Raw genomic sequence first — 18,232 nt, forward strand, 5'->3', positions numbered from 1 at the left:
TACTATGTTTATTAACACTTTAATTTATGTATATCATAAAATTAAAAATTCCTTGTTAAAAGGTATAATGTTATCTTTAGCTGTTGTAATGTTTATAATGATATTCATTGGAGGATTAACATCCATTAAAGCAACAGAAAATAAAACTATGAAAGGAATTGACGAATATGATTTAAGTTGTGGGAATTGGATAATGAAAAATTTGCGTAAAAAAGAAATCGTTTTAACAGATCCAATTTCTTATAACCCGATTGCGTTTGTTGCTGGAAGACAAATGATTTCTGGCAACATGAATGAGATGTGGAAACGTAATGTGAATGTTTGGGATTCGTTCCATGTGTTTAATGAGTTGAAAAACAATAAAAATATCGTCGAAATAATGAAAAGAATCGGAACGAATTGGGTAACGTGTTTGAAGAAGAATGAGCTGTGCGAAATCGCAAATGAGAAATTGGGAAAAAATACAATTGTGTACGAAAATGAAAAATGGAAAATTTATAAAATTTAATGATAAAAAATAGAAAAAATAATTTTATAAACATTTTATCTTTAGAAATTTTATTTAATCTTTTGTTGAAACATCACTTTGAGTTGATAATCATTATCCTTTTATATTTTTGTATTAATTCAAAAGCCAGTGATGTTTTTTGCCATTAAACATATTTAACAACAAATAATATTAAAAATTGATTTCGCCTCAAGACCTTTCGTCGTTCAAAAACCGATAGATAAATTCAATAATCAAGAAAACGTTTTCTACAGAAAATTCCAATCGTCACATTGAAAGTTCTATTGTTATAAATCGAGGTAATTATAATTGAGTTTTAAAACAATAAAAATGTATTTCCAACAGACGCAAAACAGAATCGTGGGAACATTGTTTCGAATTTTGCAGACCAGTTTCAGAAGATTTGTTTAAAAAATGTTGAATCTCCATATAATTGACTTTTTTGTAGCAACTTTAGGTCTTTTTGCTTTTTCGACAGTATAAACATATAGTTAGAATGTCTCAAAAAAGGAATTTCATTTATTTTTCGAGATTTCACAAATTGGGGCGCCCCGCTGTACGGATTATAAAAAAACGGAATACTCAAATATGCGTTATATTTTACATGCAGCTGGCGGCGCATTCCGCTTTGGAGATGCCTTGAAACGGATTTAATCCAACTAATTTTTAAAAACATTTAATTTCAAATTGTAAATCGCAACAAAATTCGTAAATTGCCAAACACTGCCGTTAGTAGAGAGTTGACACTAAACATCAAACAGTTGTATCTCAAACAGTTCCAATTGGAACTCTTTAATTGGTTTTTTTACTCAGTACAAAGCCGATCCAAAAGTGTCTGTCGTTTTTGAAACGTTTCCATTGAAAATTGAAAGTATCGGTTTGACATCTCACAATGATATCCAACGATCCATTGTTTGGAGAAAAGCAACCAAAGAAGTCACCACTTCTTATTGCCATCCTCATCTTCATTATTTGCACACTTATCATCAGTGTTGTAGCAATGATCTTTGCTATCAAAGCCTCGAATGTGCAAATCATCCAACAAGTAATCAACAACACCGCACTCCCAGTCAGGTTCAGTGTTGACAAGAACTATATCTTACCACCCACAGATCAAATGAACATTGGTACATGCTGGAGCTTTGCAATGATATATCTTCTCGAATCCCAATACCATGCACAAGGTGTTGAACAAGGACTTCTCGAAGAGAACGAATACGTCCAATTCAGTAAACAGGCCTTCTTCACATGGCTTCATGATCAATGCATGAAACATCCAGATGTTAAGGCATGTCATTACGGTGGATTAATGCACAACACTTCCGCCGACCAACAAATCGAATCAATATACTACTTCGCTAAGGCTTGGGAAGAAACTAAGACATCAGTACTTCCAGAAAGCGTTTGCCCATATCGATCTATTCCAGAAGGAGAAGAAGAGACATTCGATTACTTCTATTGTCCAAACCTTTATAAGGCACTTGAGAAGAATCCAATCAAATGGGAATATGTATCATCAGAAACAGCTTATACACTTAACGATGTTAAGCGCCTTCTTATTAAGGCTAACAGAGCACTCGGAATTGGCGTTCCACTTCCAAATCTCGTCTATTATCTTCCATGCAATGGATCAATCTTTGCCGAAACAGATATGTGCGTTAACAAGTCAATCCTTTGCCCAGATGCAGTTGGTCAATATTGCTATAAACTTGAACTCGATGCACGTCAACAAGATGGTATCTTCTTATCAAATGTCGATCCTAAATACATGGGCGAACTTGGCGGCCATGCAATGAATGTTGTTGCTTATAACGATGAATGGTTATATCGCAATAGATATCAAACAGAGAATAACGCTATCATGACAAAGGGAGGATTGATTCTTCATAACTCATGGCGTCAAACAGGTCATTCTGTTGAGTATTTAATGGGTCAAAGAAGTGAAGAAAACGAAGCTATTGTTTGTCCAAATCATGTTTGCCCACTTAATTGGATCCCAGCCACACTTGAATGCATTAAGAACAATACTGTTAATGGAGTTTTCGATTATACTAAATGTTCAAGTGATACAAAGCGTGTCCGTGGTAAAGGTCATACTAAAGGCGCTGATATCCTTACATGTAAGAGCTCTGCTATTGCTAAAGGTATTTGCACAAACACAAGTAAGTACGTATTACTTAAGAAGACTGAATCTGATTCTAATCCAGACGTTGAAGCTCTTCCTGGTGGCGTTAACAACATCAAAATTGCCGAAATTACAAATACTAATGAGGTTAAAGAAATGGCTATTAATGATATGCCTTTCTGGGCTCTTAGCCAAATCTTCCAACCAAATCCAGAAACATTAGTTCAAAATGATGACTTTGATTGCGGCTATTGGATGTTACCTTATCAAACACTCGAAAATATGCAAAAGATTAACTGGGACTTCTTTGATAACTTTAGAGTGTTCGATTATCATGTTACATTTGCTCCACAAAGTTATATGAAACATGCGGACTCCAAACCATTCGATCATACTTACATGGAAAATTCAACAAAGAAGATCACAAAGGTTGAATTCGATGGACCACTTCCATACCAATACGTCTTTTAAAAGATAACATTTATTTATTTAATTTGTCTTTCAAACTTTTGATGTTTTTGGGGTGTCCCAAATTTGAATTCTATCGTTTTCCCTGATGAAGAAATTTGTAATTTCAGATGTTAATGTGCTTATAAATTTTAGAAGTTGTTTTTGCTTGATCGAATTGGCTGTGTATACCTTAGTTTTGATTTTTTTTGTTAGAATATTGGAAATGGCATTTGACGAATGTATTTGAAAACGGATCAAAAAGTCATCAAACCAAAGAAGACCATCCATGTAAACAGTATTTTGGTTTCTTCTTTTGATCTTTAGATGATAAAAAAAGTAATACATTAAAAAAAATGATTGTGATAAAGTGCTAGGTTTGGTTTAATATGGTCGTGGTGGGCCTGGTGGTGGAACATAACCTGGTGGAGGTGGAGCGCCATAGCCTGGTGGTGGAGGTGCACCATATCCTGGTGGTGGCATTGGTTGACCTGGTAATGGTCTTGGAGGAACTGGTTGTCCTGGAAGTGGTGCTCCGTATCCTGGAGGTGGTGCACCATATCCTGGTGGTGGCATTGGTTGTCCTGGCATTGGCCTTGGTGGAGGTGGCATTGGATGGCCTGGTGGTGGAACACCATATCCTGGAGGTGGAGGAGGAGGTGCACCGTAGCCGGGTGGTGGCATTGGATGTCCTGGAGGTACACCATAGCCGGGTGGTGGAACTGGGTGAACTTGTGGATATACTCCTGGAGGTGGTTGTACTGGTCCAGAGAATGGTTTAACGCTTTTATCAGCAACTTGTAATAATACATGAAGTTTTCCTGGGTTCTTAACACCCTTAGCTGGTCTTGGGTCAAGCCATCTGTCAAGAACTACGTTTGGTGGAATTGAGGAGATTGGAATCTCAATCATTCCAATTGTGTCGTCGTTTCCAACAGCATCCTGGTCTTTTAGTGTGAGGACAGCTTTTTGTGTAGCTGGGTTTCTAAGTAAGAAAGAGAATTCTTGGTTCCATTTCGGGTTATATTCTTTTTGGATAACCCTTGTTCGACGTTGCATACTGTCTCCGAAAAGCTGAACAACAACGTATGGATCGACCTTTCCAAATTTGTCCATCTTTGGAAGGCCTTGCGCTTCAATAATCCTGACGTTGAATTGCATTCCTTACAAGTGGCAAGAACGGTTGTGCTCATTTTTGAGAGAACTCAAATTTATGGGCATTGAAATATCTCGTTAAACTCAAAAGAAAAATGAAAAAAACTTTATTTTTAATAGATATTTTTATATTTTTTATCATTTTTTATTTCGATATATAATTGGTAATTATATATTATTTGATAATAAATCATATTCGAAGAAATTGGAGAAAAAAATGTAATTTATTGTTTGAATTTCGACTAATCATACGGTTATGCAGAAATTGTTCTAAACTTTACACAAAAATTTTGTTGGTTTGTGAGATTAACTTAACGAAAACATGATTCAAAAGGTTGGTTTATGAGGACGGTTGGACCAATTTTTGATATAAATTTCACAAATTTGTGAAGTAAAAACGTTGTTTATAAACAGTAGTGTAAACGTTCCTTATATTGGTTAGCACAAGTCAAAATTTTGTGTGTACAAATAATAGAACCAACGGTTAAATAAGCATTATGACTTTTTTAGATATAATTTTTTGTAATCTATTGAATAAATGGTTAATTTGGAGTCCGGTTTTATTTTTTTTGATTCTTTTCCCCATTTTAATGAAATAGGCTCAAATTCGAAGAAATCTTCAATTTTTTTTACCATAATCAATTATGTTGTTCAAATTTAAGATATTATGATTCTAGTTTTTTAGTTAAATGCATTTTTACTTCTGATGCCAAATTACAATTTCATCAAAATTTTACACGAATTTTCACAGATTCTTCATTGCTATCAGTTTTAATTTATATAAATTGTTTTCTTTATAAATTTCATTAGTTTTAAAATTTGATTATTTTGTTTTAAACCAAAGTTGTCCATCACATCATTTTCATATTCACTATTACCAATGGAATTATATCATTATATTTTTCTTTTAATTCTTATTTTTCGGGGTCAAAATTTATTAATTTAAAAATGATGGATTTTGTACGAAAACCATTCAATCATCAAAAATTAAATTTCTTCATATATTTCTGATAATTCAGCTTTTTTCACATATTCTAATAAATAAACATTTTTATTAATTAATCTTTTATTTCGTTTATAATTTTTTGACTTCGAATAAAAAAAATATGTGCAGCCAATTTAGAGCATAAAAAAAATTGTTTGATAATTATTGCTCAAATTTTAAGACAAAAGGGAGGGATACTAAACTTGATAATAGGTATCAAACAAGAAAAATAAAGTCACATGTTTTAAATTTAAACAAATTTGTTTTCTTGATCTTAATATTTATGTGTATGTGGTTAGACCCATTTAAAATACTCTATCTTTAACATTAAAGAATAAGAAAAAGTTAATATAGATCAAATCTAGGACCAAATTTCATAGCTAAATCTCGAATTTCATTATTGCATTTGATCTTTGAAATACAGGTGTTTCATTTGATGTTAACAATAATGATATCAAACTAAGATATAATACAAGAAGAAATGAAAGTTTACGAAAAATGTGCTGCTTTGGAAGCCGTTAATTTATAGTTCTTGACATTTGACAAGTGATGCTATGAACAAAAAGTGACAGTGTATCAATGGAATCAAATAAAGAAGGAACACATACAAAAGTAGTACTTTGTGGATCATCATCAGTCGGGAAAACAACTATTCTTCAAAGGATACTTAATAAAGATGTTCATTCGATTCCAAGTGAAACCATGGGTGTTGGATTTGCAACTGTTATTTATCGAGTCGAGAATACCGATGTTGCTCTAAACATCTGGGACACTGCAGGGCAGGAGCAGTTCAGGTCATTAGTAAGTATTTATTTCAAAAATGCTGAAATAGTTATCTTGACTTTTGACATTACTTCGTTAAAATCATTCGAAGACATCAGAGATTGGATGGATGAAGTCAACGCTAACTGTGGTGATGAAGATCCCTATTTTGTTTTATGCGGCAATAAGTCTGATCTTGAAGACGATAGAGAGATTTCGCAGCCAGAAATAATAGAGTTTGCGCGTAGTTTTGATATGGAATACTTTGAAGTCAGTGCTTATGCAAACACAGGTATTGATAGTATAATGTATCATATTGCGAAAAAAGCTTTGGATCAGAAGGTTGCACTTCGTAACATTGGCGATGATATTCACCTTACTCCAAATATTAAGGATCAGGAAGAAAAGAGTGGTTGTTGTTAATTCAGATGCTTTTGTCATTACTATGTTTATTTTCATAAATTATTTGTTTGATAAGATATAAAAAATATAAGTAAAATATAATTAACGGATTAAAAATCATCACTCAAGATAAAAAAGCAAAAACAAAATTTGGGGTGCCTCGCTAAAAGGGTAAAAATTCTGAACAAAGGGCAAATTATCTCCAAAAATGATAATTCCAGTCAGATGCTTCACGTGCGGTAATATTATAGGTAATAAATGGGATGAATATCTTCGCCTTGTTCAGGAAAATCCAAATAATAAGGGAGCAGCACTTGATAAACTTGGGCTGAAACGTTATTGTTGTCGTAGAATGCTTCTTGCGCATGTTGACTTAATTGATCGCATGCTCCACTATACAAGAACTGATGCAAGTGTCGGAAATGATGTTGATTCTGAATAAAATCGATTTTTAATTTTGCTTTTGTTTGTTAAATAAAGATTTTGACTTTTTTCTTTTCGTTTAAGAAAGGTGTAAAGCTTTATCTGCTAGTATTAGGATATTTAAACTTTTTACTAAATTTTATAATTAACAAATTAATTTTAATTTTTATATCTTTCCTTTTCTTATAAGACTCACAGCATGGACATTCAGAAAAAGATTCCAAAACTTACTCATATAGACATGAAACAAAGATTTCGAAATTTCATGCATCAAAGGGTAAATTTTACCCTACTTCACTTGATGAGTGAAGAAGATTTTCACATCACACAAAAATTTTAGATGTCTGATAACCAAAAGGAAACTGAAGGAGTAAAGTCTATTCGTGATTTCTCAACTAAGGTAAAAAAAGAAACCAATTTTGTCATCCCAATATCAGAAACATCAAACAATAAAAAACAAGTTACAATTTCCCAATTTCATGGGAAAACACGAATCGATATACGAGAATTTTATCTTAAGGATGGTGAGTGGTTACCAGGAAAAAAGGGAATTAATCTTGATCTTAATCAATGGCAAAAATTGCGTGAAATAATGCCACTAATTGACGAAGGAATTGAAGAATTTGAGAATAAATAATGCATTTTAAGTTTTTGTCTTTTTCATTTTTAATGCTTTTTAATCAAATCTTAATTTTTCTATCTGCTTTTTTCATATAAAATTTTGTTTCAATAACTAATCCAACTTGAGATAATTGAGTAAAGGTATATAATAATATTAATTTGTTTGTATCAAATTAATAATAAATTATTGGATATATGATATTGTGATTAACCTACAATGGGGTGTAATTAAGCAATAAAATAGTTTTGTTTTTAGCACTTTCTTTTATTCACACTTCTAGATGCATGTGCTCTTTGCATTCATCAAGCAAATAATAAAAGTCTTTCAGCTAAAAAAAAGCCGAAAACAATATTTATATGCGTCATTAAGTAAATTCTTAAAAGATTATAGAAATTGATTCAAAATATAGAATTAATTATAAATTCACAACATATTTTTTACTTCTTTCCTATCTTAATTTATTGTTTCAACAAAGCTAACATATACATTCATTATGTTATTTGCTATTTTTGTGTATTCTAACAATTTGACTGTTAGATTTTACCAGAAAACATTTCAATAACATCTATTATTTCATTTTCACATGCTATTTGAAGTGCTGTTTTAAGGAAGATAAATAATTTCCAAATAATTTTGTGTAACATTAAACCATTAAAAATAATATTAAAAAGATTTAATAAACATTTTTAATATTAATATCAATTTTTTCATGTTCAAGAAGTAATTTTACTATTTCTGTATAACCATTTTGAGATGCATATATAAGTGCAGTATTAAATAATATAAATAAACTCCAAATATTATTTTGAAACATCAAATTATTAAAATAAATATTAAATAAAACAATTTTATGTCTTGAGCATTAACATCAATACTTTCTTGTTCAAGAAGTAATTTAACAATATCAATATGATTATCTAATGTAACAACCATAAGAGGTGTATAAAATATTGAGAACAAATTCCAAATAATATTTTCCAACAAAAAATAACCAAAAGTAATATCAAATTAAACAAATAAATATCTTGAACATTAATATCAATTCCTTTTTGCATAAGAAGAAATTTAACTATCTCTGTATAACCACTTAAACATGTCAACATTAAAGCTGTATTAAATAATACAAATAATTTCCAAATATTATTTTGATTTTTCAAATCATTGATATGAACCTGATGTAAAATGGATAAACATCTTTTGTATTTACATCAATTCCTTTTTGTTCTATGAGTAATTTAACTATTTCTAAGTAACCATTTTTAGATGCAAGTAAAAGTGCAGCCCATAATATTTTATATAATTTCCAAATAATTTTATGTAATATCAAAACACTTAAAAGAATTTCAATAAATAAATATCATCTTTAACATCAATTCCTTCTTGCTCAAGAAGCAATTTTACTGTATCTATATGGCCATTTAAACATGCCCAAAGAAATGCCTTATTAAATATTTTTAATAATTTCCAAATATTGTAATAAAGCATCAAGAAATTAAAAGAAAGTTTAAACAAAATAAACAAATATTTTTAGCATTAATATCAATTCCTTTTTGTTCAAGAAGGAATTTTACTGTTTCTGTGTGACCATTTAAACATGCCCAAAGAAATGCTGTATTAAATATTTTTAATAATTTCCAAATATTGTAGTAAAGCATCAAGATATTAAAAGAAAGTTTAAATAAAATAAACAAATATTTTTAGCATTAATATCAATTCCTTTTTGTTCAAGAAGTAATTTAACGATTTCTGTATTGCCACTTAAAGATGCGAAAATAAGTGGAGTATCAAATATTATAAATGATCCATAAAACTTAGTATTACACATTAAAACATATTAATATATATTAAAAAAAGTAAATAAAAATTTTTAGCATCTATTTCAATTTGTTTATTTTCAAGAAGTAATTTAACAATATCTATATAACCAAATAGAGATGCACGCATAAGTGCTGTATTAAATAAAATGAATAATTTCCAATTATTATTTTGAAATATAAAATAATTAAAATTAAAAAGATTTTTAACATTAACATCAATACCTTCTTGTTCAAGAAGTAATTTTGTTATTTCAGTATAACCTCTTTCAGATGCAGCTATAAGTGCTGTATAAAATAAAATAAATAATTTCCAAATATTGTATTAAAATTCCATAAAAATAAAACAAATTTTAAACAAAGCAAATAAACGCATAGAGTATTAATATTAATACTTTTTAGAGATAAAACATATTTAACAAGTTCAATGTTTCCTGATTCTGATGAAAAAACCAAAATATCCTTTGGAATTTGATGATTTTGAAGACAATATTTTATGAGAAATATATTCCCAATTTTTGCTGCTTCATTGATAAAAGAATCATAGATTTTCATTCCTTCATCAAGTAAAAACATAAAAATTTCATAGTTATGATACATAATGCATTTTATTCCTAATATTTCTAAATTTTTATATTTCTTTTCATAAAGATAATGAAAGATATCATTTCGATGGAACATAATTGCTGTTTCATATGCATCATCAAATGATGAATGATTTTGTTCACATAAATGAATTATTTCTAAATTTCCACCTGCAACAGCATATTTACCTGTATTTTTTACATTTGCTCCATTCATAAGTAAATACTTAAAACATTTAATTGATCCGAAAAATGCTGCATAATCAATTAATGAAACATATTTCTGATTAATAAAATCACTTCTTTCATAAAGTGATGGTTTAATATATTTATTAAAATCGAAATCATTTTGTGATGATATTTCTTGAAGTTTATCAACTTCATCATTTTGAATTATTTTTGGTATTTCATTTGGATTAACTCCTTCTTTAATTAACTTCTTATGTAATTTCCAATTGTCTTTTTTAAGTTCTTCAATATTTTTGATGACTTGTTTCATAAACTTAATATAAAAAAATTTTTTAATATCACTTTCTTCCATATATTGAGCAAAATGAGCATTCTTTTTATTTTGTGCAATACTTGAATCAAGAAAATTACATCCAATCATATTCTCAAGAAGATAATATGATTCTTGTGAATCTTTATTTAGAAGAAAACTTGAAAATGTTTCAAAAATTTTTGATTTAATTTTATTGTTATCTTCTAATGTTTCAATCTCTTTTATAAAATTTAAATAAATATTTATGTCATAATCATGTATTCTCCCAACAAGGAATCCATATATCATTTGCGTAATAATTATGTTAAAAGATGTTGGGAAATTTTTATCAAAAACATTAATGATTGTTTCTGCTGATAGACTAATGTTTTCTTTATCTAAATTGAATACAATTTGTTTTATTGATAAAAGCATTTTCATTTCATTTAGATCTTTTTTCATGTTTTCCTTTTTCATTTGTAAAATACGATTAAATTTCTCACAATATGCAGGAGTTATTTGATAAGTTTACATATAAATTGCCAATACATGTTTAACTAAGTTTGCTTGGTTTTTTCTGAATCAAAATATGTTGCGAGATCATAGAAACCGTTTATATCGAGAATGATGCAAATGTCTCAATACTCATGAATGTATATCTATGTTACTTATAATAACATTAATTCAAATTATATTGCACAGCACTTATGTATGCATTAAAAAAGAATTACATAGAAATTTTCATTTTGCTATTTAAAAAAGAAGGAATTGATCTCAAAGCTGAAAGTATTTGTTTATTTCATTTAAAATTAACTTAAATTATTTTATATGTCAAAATGACACTTGTAATTCAAATGAATTATTTGAAATAGCAGTTTTTATTGCATTAAACAATGGATTCATTGAAGAAGCCAAACTACTTTTCAAATACGAAATTATTGAGTTAAATGATAAAAATATAAATTTTTTTTTTATTTATATTTAATTTTTATATTAATATTATTTGTTTTAGGTTGAATCAAGCGGTGCAATATTATTATACAATATTAGTTATATTAATTTTGAAGAACCTATTTTAACATCATGGGAACACTATTTTTAATTCCTATTGATGCTTTCTAAGTGTGAATTGTAGCTTTATTCAAAAAGTGTCAGTTATAAACAGAGGAAAGTTGATGTGAATATGCATTTTTATAAAAAAATCTAAATCATGAAAAACTCATTTGGTTGTTATGCTTTTTAATTAATCTTTTTGTAAAAATTCTTTAATTTAAAATCTTTTAGATCCAACAAAATTTTCATAAAACATTCATTATAACACCTAATGTCAAGAAAACTATAAAACAATGTTATTTTCAATTAATAGGATCCAATGAATTATATAAAGTACTTTTTAGAAGTCATTAATTTGGTTCCAGTTTAATAAATGCCGCATTATGTGTTGTATGGAGTCAAAAGTGAATTTTTGACAAGGAAAAACGTTAATTTCGAATGACCAACTGAGATTTAAAATATCAAAATGTCAACTGAATCATCAAGCAGTACCAGCACTGATGACACTCCAAGTAGCATTATAGATAATCACGAAGAAAATGAAGATGAAAATGAAGAAGAAACAGATACAAAAACATCAATCAAAGTCGAACTTTTATTTTTCTTATTTGGAACAAATGTCCTATTTGCATACAACACATTTATAAACGGAATTGATTATTTCCAGAAAATATTTCCAAATGAATCTTCAGTATCACAGAACATTGCACGTGTTTACAATATTGCAGCATCATGTTCATACTTTATTTCCACTCCCTTTATTGAAAATTTTAGTGTCAAACTTCGGTATTATGTTTCAACCACTATAGTTGCAATCTGCATGCTTTTTTTCACTATCTATGCAAATTTACCCAATCCTAACTACACCGCTGTTCTTGTAGTTGAAGGTGTTACTTCTGTTTTTGCCGGATTTCTTTTTGGTACTACGATGGGTTATGCAGGATTATTTGGAGGAAATTGCGCAACGCTTGCATCAACTGGTTTAGCTATGTCTGGTGTTTTAACGTCCATATTTCGATTAATTTCCAAAGCCATGGGCCGCGGGGAAGGCTGGTTTTATTTTGGCATTTCATTTGTCATCATTGTTTGTTCGCTTATTTGTTTTGCGTTTTTCCAAAACACGACCATTGCCAAAGCGAAGTATAGTAACACTGTTATTTCTACCAATTTTTGTCAACGTATGAGTCGTATCACGCATATCTTTAAGAAAATGTGGATTTTTGCATTCGAAGCATTTTTGTGCATGACAATTACGCTGACTCTTTTCCCTGGATATGCGACACAGACTAAAAGTAAGCACGGGCTTACAAGCGATTGGGTATCGACGATAGTTACATCGTTGTATATGGTTGGCGACTTCATCGGAAGACTTCTCCCGCGTTGGATATGTTTCCCATCGCCAAAGTTCTTGTTCATACCGCATTTGGTGAGATTGATTTTCTTTCCCGCATATATAATATCAATCGAAGGAGCGGCACTGGAAGATGACATTTGGATTTACGTGGTGACGTTTTTGTTGGCTTTGACAAATGGATATTTCTTGACGCTTTGTATCTCGTATACTGCAAAATTGGAGACACTTCAAGAAAACGAAGTCGAACTGGCGTCGTTTTGTGTATCTCTTGGATTGAACATAGGTATATTCGTAGGAAGTTGGTTAACTTATACATTGCCTCAATGAAAATATTTTTAATTTTTTTTTACAGAAATTATATTAGTAAAATATAAACAGTTTAGAAATATGAATTTACTTTTTCAAATGAATAGAAGAATGTTTAAGAAATGATTTATTAATTTCATAATTTAATTTAAAAAATAATAAAAAAAAATTTAATTTACATGTTTATTTTAATATTTTTATTGTTGTTCTTTTGTTTCTTTAGGTTCTTCCTTAGTTTCTTCTTTAGTTTCTTCCTTTGTCTCTGTATTTTCTGATTTAATTGCAGGTTTTTCTTCATTTTTACTACCAATAGCTTCAATACCACGTCTTAAAGACCTTTAATTTTAAAATGCATCAATTTTCATTTTTATCTACATTATGCCATGTTTCTTTAGTTGTTTTCTTACCTTCTTTATCTACAACTTCATCAACTTGAACTCAACGATTACCAATTCTTTAATTTTAGAAATATATGTTTTATCACCATCTTTAGTTTGCTCACGAATTTCTTCGAATTTTTCATTACCATTAAAATAACTTTGTGATGAATAAGTTCTATAATATTTTTGTGGAATATAATTTTCATTCTTTTTAACAGGTTTTTCTTCTTTTTCTTCTTTAGGTTTATCTTGTTCAATCATATTATTAAATTCATCATCAAATGCATCAGCAAATAAAGAATTTAAACGAAGTTCAAGATTATTAAAGTATCTATTCATCGCAGTAAATGGATGATAAATTCTTATTGGTCTATATTCGATTGGATCAGTAAAATAAGGAGATCTAAATACTAATTCTCTTTTTTTAAAAATAATTTATTTATTTTTTTTTTTCAAAAAGCAAAACAACTTCAATATTTTGTGAATGTTTACTTAGTAATTGTAAGATGGCAATTGCCGCAATAAAGACGTCCATCTTTATGTTTGGCCATGAAACAACCCTTGCAGTTTTCACATTCTTTGCGTTGTGGTTCAACAGATCCATCCTTTCCAATCTTGAATAACTTAAGGAGCTTCATCTTTTCCTTCTTGCGTGTATGTGGAACCCTCTTCTTTGTTGTGAAGCTCTTCTTCTTCCTCTTCTTCTTTTTACCACCATCGCATTCTGGGATGTCATAAAGAACGGAATCTTCTTCTATTTCGTAATCTTGAAGAGTGAATCCATCTTCTAATTCTTTGCCAGCAAAAATGAGGAAGCCATCTGCTTGAATCATTGACTTGATTTCTTCAACTGTGCTTGAAGAGTCAACATTCAAAGAGATTTGCTTTCCTTCGTTTGTCTTGACGAACAACCTCATCGAAAAGGTCGAATTGACAGACTTTGTTTGGTCTAATTAATATGACTTGTGATGTTAAATGGAATGTCAAATCGATCATTTTTCGCTCAAAAAATGGTATATGCTCTTAACGTACAGTAAACATAATGAATTCAACAAAGAAATCTCAAATAGAACATATCCATAAAAATAAGTTTATAAGGGACCTTGAAGCACAGTGTAATCAAAGGAAAGAACAATTTAAAATATATGTAAATAAGAAACTTGAAAATTCAACTCGTGCAAAAATCTTCGTATTTCCAAAAGGAATGTATATTATTCAGACAGAAGATATGAAAGCTAAAGACACAAGTAGCCAATGCATTTCAGAAAAGGATCTTAAATTGCAAAAAATCAAAGAAATGGCTGAAATAATGAAACATGAGCAAAACAACCTTCAAAAAAGATTGAGAAAAACAAACAAGTCAAACAAGCCTTTGGTGGGCTAACCTAAAAATATGGATAACAGTTCAATGATGTTAAAATGTTTAAATCAGTTTCATGATTTCAATCTTTAAGAATATTAACCTACCAACTACAAGCGCCAAGTTTAGAAATACAATATAAATTCTTAGCAAATGATGATATTATCATTTTTTGTATTAAAAATATTTTTTGTTTTCTATTTTCTTACTTTTCATAACGCCATTCAAGCATTTGTAAGATAAAAATTTTTTTATGATAATGAATAAAATTGTGTGTTTTAATTCTTTTTGTGATTCACAATCAAAATTAAAATAGTTTGAAATAATTTTCTTTCTATTACATAAATTTATTAACACAAAGGGGCAACATCAGCTTTGGACATTGTTATTTTCTTTGCATTGTTCAGAGTTGTATCAGATCATGAATCAAATGAAACGATAAAATCCTATTGAAACCACTTTTCAATGCGTATCGTTCTATCGTTATTCTTTTTGGTTTCAATTTAATCATTGTTTGCTGAAAGAAATCCAACTCTTTGGTATACTTTAAAATCTGGTAAACATATGTACGACTGGTTTCCATAATTATCCACAGCAACAATATCGAAATCATCGAATTGCACTGGAAATGCTAATGTAAAATTCTGTCTTACAGCGCTCATTGTTTTCAGCGTGAATATATTCGATGCAATTTCTTCCTCTTTCAGTCTCATTTTAACATAAAATTTCCTCATTACGCATGTTTCATCACTTACGTAACCAAATGATATTTTGCTGAAAACAGATTTCCTCAAAACTTTAAACTTAAACTCCGCACTCGTTCCAGCAGCTTCCCAAAGATTGTTATCTCCTTTTGGAAGAGAAACGCCTTCGAACTGATCAAAGAATTTGCTCGGAAGCAAAGAAAGTGTTGGCTTATGTGTATGTGAACCTTCTTCATCATCAATTTGTGATAAATAAAATTCGACTTCCGACTCATGAAGTGTGAACAAATTGTCAACATTATTACGTATGTTCGAAATGATTTCGAAGGTCTCAGTAACATGGGATGAAAGTTTAGATGAAATAGACGAGAGATGCATTTCAACATCTTTGCGAATAATAGGTTCAGCATCATCTGTAACAGTTGGCTGAGCAACAATTGTTGGTTCCGGCTGTGGTGTGTAACTATTTGGCTCTGGTGTATGAGATACAGAAATTGTACTGGATGAAAAATGTGAAGTGATATGATTTTGTTGAGTTTTGGAATGTGTGATAATGTGTGAAGGTGTATTTGTATGTGTAAGCGAAGGGGACGAGGTGCTTGTGATTTTGGGGACTTCTAGTGTGGGCGTTGGTGATAATGTTGGATCATTTGGAGGAGGTGTTGGTGTTTGCATTGTATGTATTTTAGAATCAGGAGTAGGGGCCTTGGATTGACTAGAGTGATTAGTTTCCGATAAGTTATGTTGCTTATTTTGTAAATTAATTTCGTTATTATTAATTATAATGACATTTTTATTCTGAAATAGTAGTGTCCGCTTTAACTTGATGAGGTATATTATTAGTTTTCTGTTAAATTGATAGATTTTTCCAAAAATTGTTGATCTTTGAATTGATGCTTCAAAATGTTCGTCAGAATTATACTTGTGATAAGATTGAAAAAAAGATAGATACAATAATACGAAACTAAATGCAAGGAAATATTCGAAAACATGGCACCTGATCTTTTCCATTTTTGTGGGTATACCCCAAATGATGACCGTTAATCCAAATGAATGCAAAAAAGTTAATCGAGTGAGAAGTGTCTAAAAAGATAAAAATTCGGAGATAAACGGTAACTCATTTCACTTTTTCAATCTTCATTAATTGATGGGAGGAAGTCAAAATCATACAAGAAAAAATAAATATCAAGAATACCTTCAAATGTTGCGAGACCTTGAATAATTTATTTCTGATTTAAATGAAGAAAATTTCAATCAAGCTATTGAAACTTTACTAAATTACTTATCTGTAGAATATTCATATTCATTTTTGAATTTCTTTTTCATAATTCTTTCTTGTTCACGAAGTAATTTAACTATTTCTTTATGACCATATCTAGATGCCCACATAAGTGCTGTCCAAAATAATTTAAATAATTTCCAAATATTATATTGAAATAATAAATTATTAAAATAAATATTTAATAAAACAAATAAATATCTTTAGCATTAATATCAATTCCTTCTTGTTCAAGAAGTAATTTAACTATTTCTGTATTACCATTTTTAGATGCATAAATAAGTGCTGTTCCAAATAATTTAAATAATTTCCAAATATTATTTTGAAATCAAGAATTATTAAAACATTCATAAAGCAAAACAAATAAATATCTTTAGCATTAATATCAATTCCTTCTTGTTCAAGAAGTAATTTAACTATTTCTATATGACCATCTCTAGATGCTTTAATAAGTGCTGTTCGAAATATTCTAAATAATTTCCAATTATTATTTTGAAATAATAAATTATTAAAATAAATTTCAAATAAAACAAATAAATATCTTTAGCATTAACATCAATTCCTTTATGTTTAAGAAGTAACCTAACTATTTCTGTATAATTGTTTTTAGATGCCCAGATAAGCAATTTTATAAATCAAATAAACAAATATCTTTAGCATTAATATCAATTGATTCTTGTTCAAGAAGTAATTTAACTATTTCTGAATGACCATTTTTAGATGCATAAATAAGTGCTGTTCCAAATAATTAAAATAATTTCCAAATATTGTTTTAAAATATTCCAAAATCACAAAAATAAATTTTAAGCAAAACAAATAAATACACTTCGCATTAATATCAATTGATTCTTGTTCAAGAAGTAATTGAACTATTTCTGTATGACCTTTTTCAGATGCAAACATAAGTGCTGTTTTAAATATTTAAAATAATTTCCATATATTTTTTTGAAATACGAAATTATTTAAAATAAATTTCAAATAAAATAAACAAATATCTTTATCATTAATATCAATTCCTTCTTGTTCAAGAAGTAATTTAACTATTTGTATATAGCCATTTTGAGATGCATACATAAGTGCTGTTTCAAATAATTTAAATAATTTCCAAATATTATATTGAAATATAAAATTATTAAAATAAATATTAAATAAAACAAATAAATATCTTTAGCATTAATATCAATTCCTTCTTTTTCAAGAAGTAATTTAACTATTTCTAAATTTCCATTTTTGGTTGCATAAATAAGTGATGTTCCAAATATTGTTTTAAAATATTCCAAAATTTTTAAAATAAATTTTAAATAAAACATATAAAATTCTTTAACATTGATATCAACTCCTTTTTGTGCAAGAAGTAATTTAAATACTTCTGCATGACCATTTTGAGATGCAAACATAAGCGCCGTTTGAATATATATAAATAATTTCCAAATAATCTTATGAAATTTTAAACTATATAAATTGATATTAAATTTAACAAATAAACAG

At 28.9% G+C, this 18,232-nt stretch overlaps 6 protein-coding genes across 6 annotated transcripts; 3 read left to right on the forward strand and 3 right to left on the reverse strand.

Moving 5' to 3' along the window:
• Positions 1-1,400: 1,400 nt before the first annotated feature.
• GO595_003243 (papain family cysteine protease domain containing protein) lies at positions 1,401-3,104 on the forward strand (the record flags this gene model as incomplete). The annotated part of the gene is made up of 1 exon (XM_067916242.1): positions 1,401-3,104. One exon carries the CDS (start codon positions 1,401-1,403, stop codon positions 3,102-3,104), a length of 1,704 nt encoding a protein of 567 aa, XP_067777044.1.
• A 360-nt stretch (positions 3,105-3,464) lies between these two features.
• Positions 3,465-4,241, reverse strand: GO595_003244 (XYPPX repeat family protein; the record flags this gene model as incomplete). The annotated part of the gene is made up of 1 exon (XM_067916243.1): positions 3,465-4,241. The coding sequence occupies one exon, from the start codon at positions 4,239-4,241 to the stop codon at positions 3,465-3,467; it is 777 nt and encodes a 258-aa protein (XP_067777045.1).
• A 1,558-nt stretch (positions 4,242-5,799) lies between these two features.
• On the forward strand, positions 5,800-6,405 carry GO595_003245 (Ras-related protein Rab-5B; the record flags this gene model as incomplete). Its single annotated transcript, XM_067916244.1, has 1 exon — positions 5,800-6,405. One exon carries the CDS (start codon positions 5,800-5,802, stop codon positions 6,403-6,405), a length of 606 nt encoding a protein of 201 aa, XP_067777046.1.
• A 5,422-nt stretch (positions 6,406-11,827) lies between these two features.
• GO595_003246 (Nucleoside transporter family protein) lies at positions 11,828-13,042 on the forward strand (the record flags this gene model as incomplete). The annotated part of the gene is made up of 1 exon (XM_067916246.1): positions 11,828-13,042. One exon carries the CDS (start codon positions 11,828-11,830, stop codon positions 13,040-13,042), a length of 1,215 nt encoding a protein of 404 aa, XP_067777047.1.
• Positions 13,043-13,889: 847 nt separating this feature from the next.
• GO595_003247 (Ubiquitin-40S ribosomal protein S27a) lies at positions 13,890-14,318 on the reverse strand (the record flags this gene model as incomplete). Its single annotated transcript, XM_067916247.1, has 1 exon — positions 13,890-14,318. One exon carries the CDS (start codon positions 14,316-14,318, stop codon positions 13,890-13,892), a length of 429 nt encoding a protein of 142 aa, XP_067777048.1.
• A 946-nt stretch (positions 14,319-15,264) lies between these two features.
• Positions 15,265-16,140, reverse strand: GO595_003248 (uncharacterized protein; the record flags this gene model as incomplete). The annotated part of the gene is made up of 1 exon (XM_067916248.1): positions 15,265-16,140. The coding sequence occupies one exon, from the start codon at positions 16,138-16,140 to the stop codon at positions 15,265-15,267; it is 876 nt and encodes a 291-aa protein (XP_067777049.1).
• Between the last annotated feature and the right edge of the window lie 2,092 nt (positions 16,141-18,232).

The sequence above is a fragment of the Histomonas meleagridis genome (assembly GCF_020186115.1).
Source record: "Histomonas meleagridis strain 2922-C6/04-10x chromosome Unknown contig_20, whole genome shotgun sequence".
NCBI lineage: Eukaryota > Parabasalia > Tritrichomonadida > Dientamoebidae > Histomonas > Histomonas meleagridis.